The sequence below is a fragment of the Mauremys mutica genome, chromosome 11, assembly GCF_020497125.1.
Source record: "Mauremys mutica isolate MM-2020 ecotype Southern chromosome 11, ASM2049712v1, whole genome shotgun sequence".
In the NCBI taxonomy this organism is placed as follows: Eukaryota; Metazoa; Chordata; order Testudines; family Geoemydidae; genus Mauremys; species Mauremys mutica.
In genome coordinates, this window is record NC_059082.1 from 34,295,780 (window position 1) to 34,315,306 (window position 19,527).

Consider the following 19,527-nt stretch of genomic DNA (forward strand, 5'->3'; position numbering starts at 1 on the left):
GGCTTGCACCAGCCGCCCTGCCATTGTGACAGGGAGCGACAGTGCCCTCCACTTTCAGTGAGTATCCCTGTTGCAGGTACCCCCTCCAGCACCCCCAACTGTACCACCCTCCCTCACAAATACCCTCCCCTCCAGCAGGGTCCTTTCTTTGGGAACCTGAAATGTGAGAACCCTAGGCTGGGGGAAAGCTGACAGGTGCACGGAAGAATGCAGTTCAGACAGAAACATCCCTTAGGGCAAGATCTATTAATGGAGGATTCTCTATATCCTAGTAAGGAGAAGAGGATGGGAGATGATTAAGTACAGGTAGGATCTGATGAGAAACAGTCAAATGAAAAAAAGAGTCCCATCCAATTACATCACATAATGGCAGACAGCTAAAAAGTGACAAGTTTTATAAGTGCTTATATATAAATGCTAGAAGACTAAAGACTAAAATGGATGAACTTGAGTGCCTGGTATTAAATGAGGATATTGATATAATAGGTATCAATTGGTGGAGTGATGATAGTTAGTGGGACATAGTAAAACCAGGGTACAAAATATACAGGAATGACAGAATAGTTTGTGCTGGTGGGAAGTGGCACTATATGTGAAAGAAAGCATGTAATACCAAGTCAAATGCAGTAAAAATCTTAAATGAACCAAACTGTACCACAGAATCTCTATGGACAGAAATTCCATGCTTGAATAATAAGAATATAGCAATAGGGATATACTACAAACCACCTGATCAGGATGGTGATGGTGACTGTGAAATGCTCAGGGAGATTATTGGAGGTGTTTTTTTTGTTTGGTTGTTTTTAAATAGCCTCTCTAATTACAGGGGATTTCACTATCCTCATATTGACTGGGTATATGTCACCTCAGGACGAGATGCAGAGATAAAGTTTCTTGACAGCATAAATGACTGTTTCTTGGAGTAGCCAATCCTGGAACCCACAAGGGGGGAGGCAATTCTTGATTTAGTTCTTAGTAGTGCACAGGATCTGCTGCAAGAGGTGAATATAGCCGAACCACTTGGTAATAGCGACTATAATATAATTTAACATTCCTGTGGGGGGGAAAAACACATCAAAGAAGGCCACCATGGTAGCATTCAATTTCAGAAAGGGGAACTACACAAAAATGAGGACGCTAGTTAAACAGAAATTAAAAGGTACAGTCCTAAAAGTTAAATGCCTGCAAGCTGCATGGAAACTTTTAAAAAAACACCATAATGGAGACTCAAATTAAATGCATCCCCCAAATTAAAAAAAATCATAGTAAGAGGACCAAAAAAGTGCCACCGTGGCTAAACAACGAAGTAAAATAAGTGGTTAGAGGCAAAAAGGCATCCTTTAAAAATTAGAAGTTAAATCCTGTTGAGGAAAATAGAAAGGATCATAAACTCTTGCAAGTCAAGTGTAAGTATAATTAGACAGGCCAAAAAAGAATTTGAAGAGCAACTAGCCAAAGACTCAAAAAGTAACAGCAATTTTTTAAAGTATATCAGAAACAGGAAGCCTGCTAAACAATCAGTGTGGCCACTGGATGATCAAGATGCTAAAGGAGCATCTCCAGGAAGATAAAGCCATTGTGAAGAAACTAAATGAATTCTTTGCATCGGTCTTCACTGTAGAGCAGGGGTCCCCAACCCCCGGGCCGCGGACTGGTACCGGTCCGCGGCCTGTTAGGAACCGGGCCGCGAACTGACCCCTAGCACATCAAGCGGCGTGTCTCCGGTGGGGCCCCTGAGCCCCGCCCCCTCAGAGCCCCCTCAGTGAGGGGGCGGGGCTGCGAGCTCCGGGCTGAGCTCAGCTGCCTCTGCTCGGCGTGGAGCTCCCAGCCCCGCTCCCTCCCCACGCGGCTCTGAGTGGGACGGAGCTCAGGCCCCACTGGAGACATGCTGCAGCTGTCGGGCGAGGCGCTGAGGCTCCGGGTGAGGAGGGAGCTGGGGGTAAGAGGCTGGGGCCAGGGGGGTTGGCTAAGGGGCAGGAAGTCCTGGGGACAGTCAGGGCACAGAGAGGGGGCGGAGGTTGGGGGGGCGGTCAGGGGGCAGGGAATGGGGGGGTTGGATTGTGGGTGTTCTGGGGGGGGGGGTCTGTCAGGACTCAGTGGGGGGGGATAGGGGTTGGGGGAAGTCAGGGGACAGGGGTGGGGTCCCAGGGTGGTGGGGGTCTCTGGGGGATGGTGAGGGGACAAGGAGCAGGATGGGTCGGGGATTCTGAGGGGGGCGGGCAGTTGGGGGGGCAGGAAGTGGGGTGGGGGTCAGATAGGGGGCAGGGCTCCCACTAATTCTGCATTATGGTCAGTTGTATAATTATTTCATTATATATTACAATAATAATAGAAATAAAAGTACAAAAATAAATGTAATGCGCTTGAATCGTCCCAAAACCATCCCAGAGGTCCGCGGAATTTTTTTTTTCTATGAAACCGGTCCCTGGTGCCAAAAAGGTTGGGGACCGCTGCTGTAGAGGATGTGAGGGAGATTCCCCTACCTGAGCCAAGCTTTTTAGGTGACAAATCTGAGGAACTGTCCCAGACTGAGGTGTCATTAAAGGAGGTTTTGGAACAAACTGATAAGTTAAACAGTACTAAGTCACTAGAACCAGATGGTATTCACCAAAGAGTTGTGAAGAAACTCAAATATGAAATTGCAGAACTACTAACTGTGATATGTAATCTATCATTTAAATCAGCTTCTGTACCAGTGGTGGATAGCTAATGTAGCACCAACTTTCAAAAAAAGGGTCCCGAGGTGATCCCGGCAATTACAGGCCAGTAAACCTAACTTCAGTACCAGGCAAATTGGTTGAAACTATAGTAAAGAACAGAATTATCAGACACACAGATAAACACAATTTGTTGGGGAAGAGTCAACATGGCTTTTGTAAAGGGAAATCATTCCTCACCAATCTATTAAAATTCTTTGAAGGGGGTCAACAAACATGTGGACAAGGGTGATACAGTGAATATACTTAGACTTTCAGAAAATCTTTGATAAGGTCCCTAACCAGTCTCTTAAACAAAGCAAGCTGTCATGGGATAAGAGGAAAGGTCCTCTCACAGATCAGTAACAGAAAACAAAGGTTGGAATAAATGGTCAGTTTTCAGAATGGAGAGAGGTAAATAATGGTGTCCCACGGGAGTCTATACTGGGACCAGTGCTGTTCAACATATTCATAAATGATCTGGAAAAAGGGATAAACAGTGAAGTGGTAAAATTTCTAGATAATACAAAATTACTAAAGATAGTTAAGTCCAAAGCAGACCTCACAAAACCGGGTGACTGCGCAACAAAATGGCAGATGAAATTCAATGTTGACAAATGCAAAGTAATGCATGTTAGAAAACATAATCCCAACTATACATACAAAATAATGGGATCTAAATTAGCTGTTACCACTCAAGAAAGATCTTGGAGTCATTATGGATAGTTCTCTAAAAAAAAAAAAAAAAAAAAAAAATACATGCTCCATGTGCAGCAGCAGACAAAAAGCTATCAGAATGTTAGGAAACATTATGGAATAGTATCAGAGGGATAGCTGTGTTAGTATGGATCTGTAAAAGCAGCAAAGAATCCTGTGGCACCTTATAGACTAACAGACATTTTGCAGCATGAGCTTTCATGGGTGAATACCCACTTCGTCAGATGCAAGTAGTGGAAATTTCCAGGGGCAGATATATATATGCAAGCAAGAAGCAAGCTAAAGATAACGAGGTTAGTTCAATCAGGGAGGATGAGGCCCTGTTCTAGCAGTAGAGGTGTGAAAACCAAGGGAGGAGAAACTGGTTCTGTAGTTGGCAAGCCATTCACAGTCTTTGTTTAATCCTGAGCTGATGGTGTCAAATTTGCAGATGAACTGAAGCTCAGCACTTTCTCTTTGTAGTTTGGTCCTGAAGTTTTTTTGTTGTAGGATGGCCACCTTAAGATCTGCTATTGTGTGGCCAGGGAGGTTGAAGTGTTCTCCTACAGGTTTTTGTATATTGCAATTCCTAATATCTGATTTGTGTCCATTTATTCTTTTCCTTAGAGACTGTCCAGTTTGGCCGATGTACATAGCAGAGGGGCATTGCTGGCATATGATGGCGTATATTACATTGGTGGACGTGCAGGTGAATGAACCAGTGATGGTGTGACTGATCTGGTTAGGTCCTGTGATGGTGTCGCTGGTGTAGATATGTGGGCAGAGTTGGCATTGAGGTTTGTTGCATGGATTGGTTCCTGAGCTAGAGTTACTATGGTGCGGTGTGCAGTTACTGGTGAGAATATGCTTCAGGTTGGCAGGTTGTCTGTGCCACCGCTATGGGCACCCGCATGGCCCCACAATATGCCAATATTTTTATGGCCGACCTGGAACAACGCTTCCTCAGCTCCCATCCACTCACGCCCCTTCTCTACCTACGCTACATTGATGACATCTTCATCATCTGGACCCATGGGAAGGAGACTCTGGAAAAATTCCACCACGATTTCAACAGCTTCCACCCCACCATCAACCTCAGCCTGGACCAATCTACATGGGAAGTCCACTTTCTAGACACCACGGTGCAAATAAGTGATGGTCACATTAACACCACCCTATACCGAAAACCTACCGACCGCTATGCCTACCTTCATGCCTCCAGCTTCCATCCCGGGCACACCACAAGATCCATTGTCTACAGCCAAGCACTGAGGTACAACCGCATCTGCTCTAACCCCTCAGACAGAGACCAATACCTACAAAATCTCCACCAAGCATTCTCAAGACTACAGTACCCGCACGAGGAAATAAGGAAACAGATCAACAGAGCCAGACGTGTACCCAGAAGCCTCCTACTGCAAGACAAACCCAAGAAAGAAACCAACAGGACTCCACTGGCCATCACATACAGTCCCCAGCTAAAACCCCTCCAACGCATCATCAGGGATCTACAACCCATCCTGGACAATGATCCCACACTTTCACAGGCCTTGGGTGGCAGGCCAGTCCTAGCCCACAGACAACCTGCCAACCTGAAGCATTAGGATGACCAGATCATAAAATGAAATATCGGGACGTGGGGGTGGGGGGCGGAGGAAAAAAAAAAGCCGTTTCACAGGGGGCGGTGAAATTAGCAGGCCCTGGCCGCACCGCAGCCATGTGCGCTGCCCTCCCCGCGGTCCCGGGCACATGCGGTGCGGCGCGTCCCGCCACCCCGACAGGAAGGAGCCATGCCTGGAGTGCAGCTGAGCGGGAGAGGCGTGGGGCTCCAGACCCCGGCAGCGCCGGGGAAGAGCGGCTCAGGGCTGCGCGAGCAGCCCATGTAAAATTTATTGGCTCGGGGGGGGGCCCGGCCGGCTCCTCGCCCCTGTAGTGGGGTAGCGTCCCCACCCCACACGAGCATGTCCCGCCGGCCACCGCAGGCCAGGTAAGAAGCTGAGTTCCCCCCTTGTCCTGGCTCCTCAGCTGAGCAGCATTCCTCCTCCCTCGCAGGCTTGCAGCTGTAATGGCGGCGCAAGCCTAGAGGGAGGGGGTGGTGGCACGGCTTCCAGTTCCTGGAGCTGGTGGCGAGTACAAGCTCCGGCACCGGGCGGGCAAGGGGGACTGGCAAGGGGATTGCTCCCCCAGGAGGGAGACGGGGGGCTCAGCTGAGGAGCCAGGACGAGGGGGGAGGGGGAGACTCAGCTCCTTACCTGGCCTGCGGCAACCGGCAGCACATGCTGAAGCCGGGCGGGGGGCGGGGACGCTACCCCTCTACAGGGGCGAGAACCGGCCGGGGTCCCCCTTGAGCCAATAAACTTTACATGGCCCGCTCGCGTGGCCTCGAGCTGCTCTCCCCCGCCGCTGCCGGGGTCCGGAGCCCCCCCGTCTCCTTCTGGGGGAGCAGTCCCCTTGCCAGCCCCCCTTGCCCGCCCGGTGCCAGAGCTCGTACTCAACACCAGCTGCAGGAACTGGAAGCCGCGCCACCACACCCTCCCTCCAGGCTTGTGCCGCCATTACAGCTGCAAACCTGGGAGGGAGGAGGAATGCCATGTGCTTGTGGAAGAGGCAGGGCCAGGGTGGGGATTTGGGGAGGGATCCAACAGGGGAAGGAGGGGGCGGAGTTGGGGGGTGAGAGTCCCTCCGGGAGGTCAAAATTGCTTGTTTGTCCAGTGTCCCGACCACACATGGGTCGGGACGCGGGACAAACAAGCAAATATCGGGACAGTCTTGATAAAATTGGGATGTCTGGTCACCCTACCTGGCATTGGCCACTATGAGAAGATAGGATACTGGGCTAGACAGACCATTGGTCTGACCAAGTATTGGATGTTCGTATGCCCCCCTTTAATCTATTTAGTTTGAATCTATATGTGGGAATTTTAATTATGTTGTTACTGTATTTTACATTGTTTTGTTTGATCACATTATGCCCTAAGCACTATTGTGAGAGGGTGCTTTTATAAACCAGGTCAATTCACTTGTATATTAGAAGAGATCAAAGTAACTGTTAAATGTATAAAAGAGTGTATTTGGTGTTTAAACTTCATGAAAACTAATGGGATGCTACTTGCATTATTTTCACTTATCTGTACCCTATTATAATGCAATAGCAAACATTTACATTGTGTATACCCTATAACTAAACAACACAGAATTGGGGAACCTACGGCTCGTGGGCCGAATCCGGCCTGCTGCTTAATTTCATCCAGCCCACAGCAAGTCTCCTCACCACAGGCCGGAAACCCCGAGCCTTGGCACTCCCCCTGCAGGGCTGGAACCGCAAGCTCCAGCTCAACCTGCTGCAGGGGGAAGCTAGGGTTGCCAAGCCATTAAAAGTCCTGTTGGCTCTGCGAACTCCCATAAGCGGCCAGCCTGTCCCTGCGGCCCCTAGGCACACAGGCGATCAGGGAAGCTTCGCGTGCTGCCCCTGTTCCCAGCACTGGCTCCGCAGCACCCACCCCCGTGGGGCTGTGTGTGGCCTGGGACTGATTTTTTCTGTGGGTCTATGGCTCCTGATAGACAAGAGATTCCCCACCATTACTCTAACAGAAAAGTGCTAATTTCAAAGCAAGTGGTCATTGTGTGTGATGATCGGAGGTCAAAAACTCAAAATGTATTCCTCACTCTGTATCAGGGTGGATAAAAATCACTGATTTAAAAAAAAAAGCAAAAAAAAAAATCAGATTTTTTTGATAAAATGCTTTTTGAGGAAAAACCTATCTAAATATGGTTTTAATTAAATAGCTCAAAGATATCTCATAATGGAGTAGAGATTATAAATTCTAATTCTATAGTATGAGACAATATATTCATGTAATGTTTAAGAAAAGTTTTGTAAATGGGTTCCAATAGTTCATGGATTAGGGACCCAACTTTATGGGATTCCAGGGGCTTCTGTATAGATTATTTAGGTTAATCTTTCTATCTACCCAATGGGAGTCAGTGCTCAGTCTAGAAGATACCATCAGAGATGCTTAGTTTTGCAGTTCCCAAACTGTGGATTTGTGTCTCTAGAGGTAACATGCTTGTTAACAGCAAAAATGTTTTTAAATAAATAAATAAAATATAGAGATGAGAAATAACAGACCTCAACCCTATTGTCCGTCTGCAAATTTGTGTACACAGAGTCAATCCCTTACCTCTCTCTAAAATAGGGTGACCAGATGTCCCGATTTTATAAGGTCAGTCCCGATTTTTGGGTCTTTTTCTTATATAGGCTCCTATTACCCCCCCACCCCCATCCCAATTTTTCAAATTTGCTGGCTGGTCACCCTAGTCTAAAAGTGCAAAGTTTCAAAAAGTTCAATGACTAGAAGATTGTTGGGGGGCAGAATAGATCTGGACGAGGAGAAGAAGTCTGGAGATAAATGTGAGAAGGGAGGGACAGGCAGTAGAAACAAAATTGAAATTGTTTGAGCAGCATATTCCAGAAGTCTTGAGGTCTTTCTGAGTGTAGCCTTCGTTGATTTGAGATCTACCATACCATTCTCTCACTAGAAGGGAAAACCTATAATGGCAGCAGGCCGTAAAAGAGACCTAGTTTGGGAATAAGAGCCATTCAAGAAATATATGTTTGCTGATGATGTTTAAAGAAAGTCACACCACTGAACTGGTGGAAGTCACTTAAGCACTTGGATTCAGAGACTGTTGAAGTGATAATCTCACTTTTAACAGCAGTAGCTTCTTCTGCGGGTGTAGAAAGAATATTTTCTTCCTTCTGGACTAATTCATTCCAAATTGAGAAATAATTTGGGACCTGAAAAAGCAGGAAAGCCTGTTTTTCTTTTCCAGATAGTGAACAGGAAAATGAAGGTGAAGACGACTAAATTAGCTGCAGAAGCCAATATTTTAAGTTTCTCATGTTGACCTGGCTGACATATTTAAAAAAAAACAAAAATTAAATTGACTATTTCATTTAAACTATTTTAGTTAAACAATTTTAACAAAAACAAACCTGATTTTAAAAAACTTGAATGTTTAACTAAATTCAAAATTCATATGCTTGTTTTGTTAAAATATTATATGTTTGCTGTTGAAGTAAAAAAAATCCAGAATACATAACATTATTGTTTTAGTTAAATAAAACAAGTTAAGTGTCTGTCTAATGATGTTCTCCTAATACAGCATGGCAAGAAAATCCTCCAAATATTAATGATTAACCTGTTGAATTGGAGATAGCTTATCTCCCAATGACTTCATAAATATCTGCTTCATTTATTTTTGATAAATGAAATAACCAATCATTCATTTTCTGATATAGCTGTAAAACTAATCTGAAAAGTTTTCAAAATAAATCACTTAAAATGTATAATATGTACCTTCTAAAAATGAAACCTACATCTATCTCTGAGTTGTGAAGAATACATATTAAGGTTATAACAACCAACAAGAATGAACTTTTATGTAGAAATCTATGATTAAATCAAATCTTTCTGATTAGTGAGTTAAATCATGATTTAAATCAAATCCAACCCTGCTCTTTATCATCAAAGAAAAAGACCACGTGGGTAGTGACCCTGTCAGCTTGTTTTCTTTGAGAAGAAGCTGTAAGTATGGATTCAGGGAAAGATCCTGCATTTCTGGACTGTTTGGATTTTAACAGGGCAGAATAACTGAATGAGAAGACTGAGATCCCCAGAATTATTCTGGGTAGCCTTGAGACACTTTTGGGAAACTGGCAGATTATTACATCTCTGCTACCATTCGGAATTATAGATTGTGACTCACCTGAACATATATTTTACCTGCTTTAAACTCTCAAATACTCACTTCCTTTTCTTTAGCTAATAAACCTTTAATTAGTTTACTGTAGAACTGGCTACCAACGTTGTCGTTGGTGTAAGATCTAGATTACCCGTTGCTCTGGGGTAAGTAACTGGTCTCTTGGGTCTGGAAGCAACCTAAATGTGATGTGATCTTTGGTATACGTGACCATTTATCACTAAATCCCATTTGTCTCAGTAGCAAGATAGACTGGAGCATCTAAGGGGACTGTCTGTGACTCCAGGGTAAGATTGACATAGTGATCCAGGAGTTCACATTTGGTACTAGCTTAGGGAAATCTAATTATAGACTACACCACCAGTTTGGGGTATCTGCTCTGTTTTCTGAGTCTGCCATGAGGTAAGCACTCACAGTTGTGAGCCACATCAGACAGCGTGACACCTGGTACAAAATATTTATAGGATTTGTGGGGAGGAGGGTTACACATTCCATTCCATAGTTTTATGGAAATATGCCATATCCATATCATACGTATAACTGAGATATACTTTATGCAAGATGCACATGTAAGATATCACTGGAAAAGTTATGATATACTGAATGTGACTGTCCAATTTGTATGCCTGAATCATTTCTGACAGGTTTCAGTTTGGTAGCAGTGTTAGTCTGTATCAGCAAAACCCATGAGGAGGCTTTGTGGCACCTTAGAGACTAACAAATTTATTTGGGCATAAGCTTTTGTGGGCTAAAACCCACTTCATCAGATGCATAGAGTGAAAAATACAGTAAGCAGCATATATATTACAGCACATGAAAAGATGGGAGTTGACTTATCAAGTGGGGGGGTCAGTGCTAACGAGGCCAATTCAAACACCTTTCCCTCTGCTGATACTCACACCTTCTTGTCAACTATTGGAAATGGGCCACCTTGATTGCATCGGTCTCGTTAGCACTACAAAAGTAATTTCCCCTTCCTTGGTATTCATCCCTTCTTGTCAACTGTTGAGAATAGGCCACTTCCACCTTGACTGAATTGGCCTCATCAGCATTGACCTCCCCACTTGGTAAGGCAACTCCCATGTTTTCATGTGTGTAATATATATACTGCTTACTGTATTTTTCACTCCATGCATCTGATGAAGTGGGTTTTAGCCCACAAAAGCTTACGCCCAAATAAATTTGTTAGTCTCTAAGGACTCCTCGTTGTTTTTGTATCATTTCTGTATCTGAAATTAGGAATACCGACTATGGTCTTGGCTACACTCAAAACTCCAAAGCGCTGCCGCGGGAGCGCTCCCGCAGCAGCACTTTGAAGTGCGAGTGTGGTCGTGGTGCCAGAGCCGGGAGAGACGCTGAAAAACACCTGGAAGCAAGAACTGAACTGTGGTGAGAGGAGTTGAGCCCAAGCTGGAAGGGTACCTAGCTTGTGAGTAGTAATACCTGAGGTCTCAAGCTGCAGGCCAGTGCAGCTGACTTTCAAGCCTTTCTGTAATTTGCCCGGAACAATATCTAAGGTGAGAAATTACTATTTGTAACCAATTTTTTTAGTGAATCAACCTTAGTATGTGTTTTGTTTTATTTGCTTAGTAATCTCCTTTGTTCTGTTTGCTCTCTCTTTAACCACTTAAAATCTACCTTTGATAGTTAATAAATTTATTTTGTTTATTATTAAACCCAGTTTATGTAACTTCTAACTGGGCAGGCAAGAAGTTGGGCATCTCTCTTCACATTGAGGAAGAGGGCAAATTTTTATGAGCTTGAGCTGTGCAGATTTTTCTATACAACACAAGACAATATACCTTTGGGTCTGCACTCCAAAGCAGGTGGGCACCTGAGTGCTGGGCCAAATCCCTTAAGATGAGTCTTCCCACAGCTGATCTCAGTGTCTGTGTCTTTCTGCAGCAGGGTGTGGCCCTACCTGTGTGTGTGCTAGAGGAGGCTTCAGAGCCTGGCTCAGCCGGACTGGTTCAAGGAGGCCCATGTGGCAGAACAGGCGGGCTCAGTGATATCTCAGCACATCAGGTGGCATCTTAAAAGGGGGCAAACCGTCACAGGGGGGTTGTTTTTCCCCCCTCCTTTCTATGAAACAAAGGGCCTGATTCTGCAAACAGAAATTGATGTTCAATCTTGAGCATATCTAGTCAAGTCAATAGCACTAAGTGCAGGTAGCAAATGGTTCCAGGATTAGGCCCTATTATTCTAAAGTAAGGGTCCTCACATTTTTCATGATTTGGATCACTAGAAGACAGATTATTTTGAGAACCACCTTCCTCACTCCACTCATCAAGGGCCTGTGATGGCAATTACAATAATTGCTTATGAAGCAAAGTAATATTAGAAAAAACCTTTAATGTTCTGTTAACCATTTTTTTTGCGCTTTAAGAGCTATAAATAAGAAGGAAAGCCAGCACCATGCAACCAGCAAATTGTCCAAGGACCACTGATAGTTAAGGCTACATTTTAGTCATGGGTATTTTTAGTAAAAGTCATGGACAGGTCACGGGCAGTAAACAAAAATTCACAGCCCGTGACCTGTCAATGACTTGTACTATATACCCCTGACTAAAACTTAGGTGCCACTGGCGTGTGTGTGTGGGGGGGGGGGGGGGCGCGGTGGTGCACATCCTGGAACCACTGCTGCTGCTGCTGGAGGAGGGGGAGGGCAGGCTCCCTACCAAGCACCCCAGAAGTGGTGACATATTCCTTGGCTCTTAGATGGAGGCATGGCCAGGGGGCTCCACACACTGCTCCCTCCCTGAGCACCCGCTCCGCAGCTCCCACTGGCCAAGAACCACAGACAATGGGAGCTGCGGGGGCAGTGCTGCCCTTTTGTATTAGCTTCCCCAAGCACCTGCTTCCTTAGCTGGTGCCTGGAGCCGGTCCTGCTGCAGAAGTCCTGGAAAGTCATGGAATCTGTGACTTCTGTGACAGACTCATAGTCTTACTGATGGTCCACCAATCCCAATTTGGGACCCACATATTATTTCATGAAGACTGTGACACTTTTCCTGAAATGTTTGTCAAATGGGAAAACAATCTCCTGAGAGTAATTGAGCTGATTATCTGCAACTCCCATTAAGTTACAAGTGCTGAGCAACTCTGAGGATTAGGTCATGAATGTTAAGAAAGCTAATCTGAAGCATTGTGAAGTAGTAATATGTTCTTCAATAATACAGTCATTTCAGATTGGGGTGTTGATGCTTATTTCTTATTTAAGCTTATAAATACCAAATAAAGACTGTACCATGAGATTTGGAAATTATGAACAAGAAGCAAATTGAGGAAAATGAAGCATATGACATAGGGGGAGGATGAAAGCTACACTTGACTCGACTTTCTTCCTCAGTAAGGTCCTCGTGCTTCTATGTGTAATTTTTTCTTAAATCAGCTAGGCTGTTATCCTGCATTAAAAATTCAGTAAGGGCCCAATCCAACTCTCATTGACTTCAACAAGGGATGGATCAGGCCACCAGTATTTTGAACATCAATTCCTCTTTATTTTTATTTCCACAGAACTTGGCTGAAAGACACTTTAGTTCTTAAAATATTATTGTTCTGATTGCTTTTGAGTAAAGAGTTCAATTAAATCCTGGATCCAGAATTCTTTTTTACTGTTTGTGTTATCATACTGTCAAGGAGCCACAGTCATGGACCAGGACCCCATCATGCTAGGTGCTGTACAAACACAGAATAAAAACTTACGAGTGCAGTGAAACATACACTAATGACCACCTCCAGCAACTAAATCTTCACTTAACCAGTTCCTTTCAAAATGTCCCCAAGATTCTAGTATAAAAGATTGCTTGATCTTTAAATAAGGACTACATATATTAGGCAATAGCTTTTTTGATGGTCAATCACATGGTTGCTTAAGACAAGCATCACAACCCCGTGAAAGGTAAAAATAGATGACAAGGATATCTGCTTTTATTTCTCGTACCTATACATCACCTCTGGCCTCATGATTGTGCTTGAGCAAATGTAGACTTCTAAGGCCCTACCCTCACATAACCCCTCTCTCTCCCAGAGGGCCTCGGGCAGGTGTAGGTAACATCAAAGAGGAGTCTGAGACCACAGGAACCAAGAAAAGCGTATGCAGGGAAACTTGAGTAGAGGAGCTGCATGTTGCTCAAACTAGCATGACCAAGTCTAATATATATATTTACTTAATTTTATTATCTTTTCCTACAAAACATGTTGCTGCAATATAAAATGTGTCATGTAAAAACTGATATTAAATGAATAGGAATAATACTCAAAGAGAAACACTTCCCCCAATAATGAACAAATATATTTAAAGTAAACCCTTGTTCTGTAGGCTGAACAGACCTATGCAAACGTCCTTCATCATGAGATGGAACAAAGGATGCATACATAAAATGCAAGGTCATAAGATTAAGGTTCCAATCCTATGAAAGCCTGAGCTCCTGCTAACAGGAGTTGAGGCAGTTCACTAAAGCTGATCAGGAAATGATTCCCCCAAACCCTCCATCCTCTACCTCTTCCCCCTGAAAAAAGTGTTACACTTTTTTTGTTTTCATCACATATAGAAATATTTATCTTTTCTATGAAAACCTAAGATTTTTGATTAAGCCAGATTTTTTCCATGACATTTTCATTTAATTGAAAAGCCATTTTCTATGGGAATAGTGTTTTGACAAAAAAAATTTCAACCAGCTCTAGAGCTCAGTTCCCTTCACAGGATCAGACCAGGTTCCACAAACATTTTTCTTTCTCAGGGTGTTTGCTTCTGGGAGTAGTTTGGGACTATACTTTTGGCCTGTGTTTTGAAAGATGTTCTTTTCATTTCTTGAGAAAAGACAAAATTTATGGGTTATTTTCAAGTTCTGGATGTGTACGTTAAGATGCATTATGGGCAGGGGCGGCTCTACGAATTTGGCCGCCCCAAGCAGGGTGGCATGCCGCAGGGGGCGCGCTGCCGGTCTCGCGGCTCCGGGGGACCTGTTGCAGACGCGCCTGTGGAGGGTGCGCTGGGAGGGCGTCAGGCGGCTCCGGCGGACCTTCCGCAGTCATGCCTGCGGGAGGTCCACCCGAGCCGCGGGACCAGCGAACCCTCCGCAGTCATACCTGCGGGAGGTCCGCTGGTCCGCGGCTCCGGTGGACCTCCCGCAGGCATGACTGTGGAAGGTCCGCTGGAGCCACCTGCCGCCCTGCCGGCAAAATGCTGCCCCAAGCGCACGCTTAGCGCGCTGGGGTCTGGAGCCGGCCCTGATTATGGGGTACTTTCCACATCAAAAAGTGAACACATATGAAGGAGAGCCTTTTCATTTTCACAAACACATAAATAAAAAAATTATCAGCTAAAGAAGCCTTTTAGATTATTCGACAGAGGAGATCTTTGCCTGCAATCATACTGTATCACTACTTTAAAAATGAAAACCTGTTTAACAAAAACATGCTAAAAAGGAGCAAACAGTTTTTTAAACTCTCTCTACTCTGGGTAGGACACTTACACAAAGGAGTGGGCATGTTGCTCTGTACCTTACAGCTACCCATACTAATTCCCAGGTTTGGGCAAAAAGCCTACCAAGCAAACCCAAATGTTGGGCTTCTGAGTCGCATTTGGACAGCAATAGTAAACCTAATCTTACAATGAAGTGAACCTACTTAGAGAAAGTTGGAGATAGAACAATAAAGTTGAAAAAGAAGCTAGCTAGTCTCAGAGTAGGCTACTGGACAATGGTGGTTTGTTTGTATTTTTAATTTAAGCTTTAGGTACCATTATTAAATGCTTTATGCTTCAATAGAATAGCAAACTAAAGAGTAAGGCCAGGTCTACACTTACAGCACTACTACTACGCTGACAGGAGAGCTTCTCCCAACAGCATAATAATTAATCCACCTCCATGAAAGGCGGTAGCTGCTTGGGGCGTAGTTAATCTGCCTTCACGAGAGGCGGTAGCTATAGGGACCGGAGAAGCTCTCCCATTGACATATAGCACTGTCTACACTGGGCTTATGTCGGTACAGTTTTGTCTCTCAGGGGGGTGGATTTTTCACACCCCTGAGTGAGGCAGTTATACCAATGTAAGTTTATAGTGTAGACCTGGCCTAACAGAGCAGCATCTGACATTGGCAGTGCTTAACAGTAAAAGTGACTGAAAGCAAGCCAAGGAGGAACAGTAACATCTCATTTACAATCGCGGTTGCAGACTGTGGGGAAGGGGAACCTGCTGGCCTGGATCACACAGTCACATTTAGTGAGACTCTATGGGAAAGCCCCTTGTTTGCTACCTGGCACCTGGAGTGTCACAAGATACCCTGCATAAAAGACGGGCATCAAGTGGTATGTTATAGAGTGAGGAAGCCTCTAGCAGACATCAGCTATCGGGGTACTCAGCCTGGGGGAACACCCCCCGGGGCTTCGGATCAGCTACCAAAGGGGTGAGGTGAGTGAGGAAAGGGGTCCCTGACTCAGCCCACTGGGGGGCGATAACAGGGATTTAAGAAGGCCCGGGCCTCGGGTGCTATAGAGCTGGATCCCAGGGGGTTCCAGCCCCCCAGGGGATTCCGGGCACAGAGGCGGGGGGACTGGGGTCTCTGGGGGGGATGTGCGGGGGGAGGGACCCCTGGCCCAACCCCTCAGGAGTCGGAGGACGTTCCCTGGCGCGGCTTAGGGGTCTCCGAGCGGGGCCTCCGAGCGGGGCCCAGCAGGTAGCCTGGGGCGCGGCCCGTTAGCGGCGTGGGGGTACCTTGAGCACGGTGACGGTGCCGCCGGGACTGTGCACCTCAAAGGCGGCGGCCTCGTCCCCGGTAGCGGCGGTGGCCTCGGGCTGGTGGTAGCTGAAGCAGGAGGCGGCGATATCCAGGTGGCCGAGCGGCAGCGCCTCCTGCGGGCCCTTGAAGTAGTAGAGGTAGCAGCGGCGGGGGTCGAAGACGAACCAGCGGCTGCGGAAATTCCGCAGCGGGCCCTTGCCCGACAGCTTCTGCAGGTAACCGCACAGCTTGGGGGCGCCCGGCCCAGCCTGCTCCGCCGGGCTCAGCGGCACCGCGGCGTCCCCGCCGCCGCCCTCCTCCCCCTCGGCGGAGCCCGCCGCCGGCATCTCCCCTCGCCTCCCTGCCAGCACTGCCGCGGGCACACAGCCTCCCTCCCTCCGGCCGCTCCGCGGGGCAGCCCGGCCCGCCGCCTGACGGGACTTGTAGTCCCCGGGCGTCCCTCCGCCCTCTCGCTGACAGAGGAGGGTGAGCTACGGGCGCTGCTCGGGCATCTCCTGCCCGGCCCCACCCCTGGCCAGCCTGGCCCTGCAGCCGGGAATCTCCCCTGCTCCGGGCCTCGCTCCGCCCCCCTCAGCCGCTACTTGTGCAATCGTGGCTGCATGTTCGTGCACACACGTTATGGGTGTGCACACGGAGCTGGGCCCCTTCCATGGGGAAGTTCAGTTGGGCTCTACGCATGTCTTGTCGCTCCGGAGTACGCGGCGAGCGTGAGCCTTGCTAAGTCCTGCCTGTCAGATGTCCCTGGACATTTGACGTGATCCAGCTCAAGTTCTGGTTGCATTTCCGGCAAGGAAAGTCTCCATAAGCAGACACTGCCCAAACCTTCTTGGGATAGTTCCTGACTGAGGTACTGCCAGTAATCAGACCCCTGAAATTGGCTTTGCCCTTAACGCAGCCCCTCTGCAGGAAATCAGTATGAAATGGGCTGTAATTGATGGGGAAGATCACCTTCTTCCGTTTTTGGCTAGTATGCTCCATGTCTGCCCCTTTGAGGTATCCCCTCTTGGTGTATTGCTACCAGACTCACTATTATGACTACATTCAACTGTATTTTCCATCCCATAGCCTAACCTACAGATAAGATTAGATTAGAATCCCTCTCTGTGTTGTGGCATTGTGCTACTCATCTATGAAATCTCTACATTAATTTCAGTTATCTCTGGTGTACTGAGTTAATTGAAAAACAATAATTATGTGTAACTGAAGCTCAAGATGTGCACATGCCAAAATGAAGTACATGCACAATCTTTTTGTAATGCTGTATTTACTCAGTCATTTTTTGTTGCCCACTCATTGAACCACATAACATTCGGCCCCAATTCTGCCTTGATTTGCACCCTGTGCAACCTCCCCGACTTCAGAAATTTGCCATGTATCTTTGAATCCGACATGCAGAAAAGCCACTTGGTCTATCTTCATCTCTATATCCCCAGATCAGTCTCAATTACCATAACTTGTCTAATGTTCTAATTTGTCTGATTTTTTTCATACAGTGCCAAGACTATGTCGGAATAGCCAGTGCTTCTGTCACTAGATCCCACTTTAAGGCACAAATGAGGGACTAGAGCTTCTCTATTTCAAATCTCCTTGGTATAGCCAACATCATTAGTCCTCCCTTCTGAATGTTGTGTAGAAAACTGTGGGGTTAAACAGAAGCAAAATGTTTAGTCTCAGTTCTTGGGTTTCCAGCCTTCACTGGGTCATGCTGCATTTCATATGTAGCTGGGGAGTTATTTTCTCAAGTTTGATTTCTACAACTGAATTACCCATTTCCCTGTTAACAGAGCATAGCAAATTTCAGTATTGTTTATCAGCAGATGATACATTATGAGGGGATATTTTAATCCTAGAGGACAGATAATACTTAACTGGCATTGATGCATGTTCAAGCTATGTACAGGTGGCTCAGCTAAAGGAGGCCACATCAGTGCAGTGCTTATCATGGCATATCTGTTAAAGCTTTACTGGATGTTGAGGCTTTGTTAATAGACATGGAGGGGAAAGAAGGCTGATTTAACTTAAAGGGCAAGTAAATGTCACTTCTATAATATAAGCTATTCATAGTTCCTCTACCAAATAATCCCATAATGTGTACAAATTCAAAACCCTGCGACTGTCAACAATTGCCAAATCTTTCAAGGTCTGATCTTGCAAGGTACTGAGCAATCTCAACTTCCATTGACTTCAGTGAGAGTTGAAGGTGTTACTGTGCTAGCTGCTTTGCTGTCCCTTCTCAGGAGTCTCTGAGTGAACCTCCTTCCCCTACCCCCACAGGTGTCAGGCCTTGACCTCTTATGGGATGGAATTCTGCAATTCATCCACTTTTAGACCAGGACTTCATTTACAGCCCCTTGCGTACCCACTGACTGATTCAGTGGGTCCACCTGGGGTTGGACCCTGCCAGGGTTTCTCTGTTGGAGCCTGTGATGGGATACCTTTGCAGTGAGACTGAAACAGCTTCTTCAGACACAAAGCATGATTTTGCCATAAAGCTATACAGCACTTACAGGATAGATTTAAAATAACTAATCTGCACTTCAAACATAGGTCAACATAGATATGGTGTTCCAGGACTTTGAGCGCCATAGCTATGCCAACCTAACCCTAGTGTAGACCCAATTAGGGCAACAGAAGAATGCTTCCGTCATCCTAGCTAGAATGGCTCAGGGAAGTAGAGTTCCTACAGTGCTGTAGTCTGTGACTATGGGGTTACAGCAGCAGCGCCGTAGTGTAGAGATGGTCAAAGATGTATATGCATATTCCCTTACCTAAGCTTAACCTCGCTGTAGCCAAAACTCAGGCAGCTCTGGCCTACGCTTCTTGCAGCCTTCTCCTTTTGTCTCTGTCAGACTGCCAGCCTTTTTACTGACATTCTGACCAGCCTCTCTGACCACTTCCCCTTCCTTTTCTGTCAAGGGCACCTTTTTAACTGGTCAGGGTCTCAGCTCTGGCAAAACAAATCCTGATAACTTTGCTGGCATCTAGAAATAGCATCTCCCAGTAATGGACTAATTGTTCTCTTTGCTGCTTTGAAGGTATGTACCTGCACCTGTCTTATCTGTCTCCTTGTTTTAGCTTTCCTGTGTGGTTCTTTACAGCCTCCTTTGATTTTGCTGTATGCATTTAGTCAGGCAGCCTACAAAATTGAAACCAAGTCACACATAATATTCATAATACAGACATTTTCCCAGTTTGTCACAGAAGGCACTCAGCATCTTGCAGGATCAGGCCTTTCTTGTAAAGTGTCATTTACCAGACAACACATGACACTTTCTTCTTCCCAGTTTCCAGGAGAGATGTTGGCACTATTTAGAAGTCTCACATTGACCTGGCCTCATTCATTAAGATATTTTAAATAACAAAGAAATTGTCTCCAATATTTTTCTTTAACTTATCACTTGACCAGCAGCGGGCCCATTCCTATGAAGCGTTTAGCACTCTGATCTTGCACCAGCAGCTGCTACTGGCATCAACAAAAATGTTGGGGGTTCCAGCAACTCACAGAATCAGGCTCTATACTCTCAAGACTTTTGCTCTCAATACTTCTCTTTTTTCATACTTGCTGTACAGCTTCCTCCCTTACAACACTCTAATCAGGCTGTACTGCTTTTACAGTTAGTTTATTGAAACA

The 19,527-nt window shown here is 45.9% G+C and overlaps 1 protein-coding gene across 1 annotated transcript in view; it reads right to left on the reverse strand.

Annotated features, from left to right (window-relative positions):
- Positions 1–16,222, reverse strand: part of TBC1D2B (TBC1 domain family member 2B) — a 71,320-nt gene extending 55,098 nt beyond the window's left edge. Inside the window, exon 1 of the mRNA XM_044980532.1 lies at positions 15,872–16,222. Coding sequence (XP_044836467.1) covers positions 15,872–16,222 — 351 coding nt within the window. The remainder of the gene's footprint in view (positions 1–15,871) is intronic.
- Positions 16,223–19,527: the final 3,305 nt, after the last annotated feature.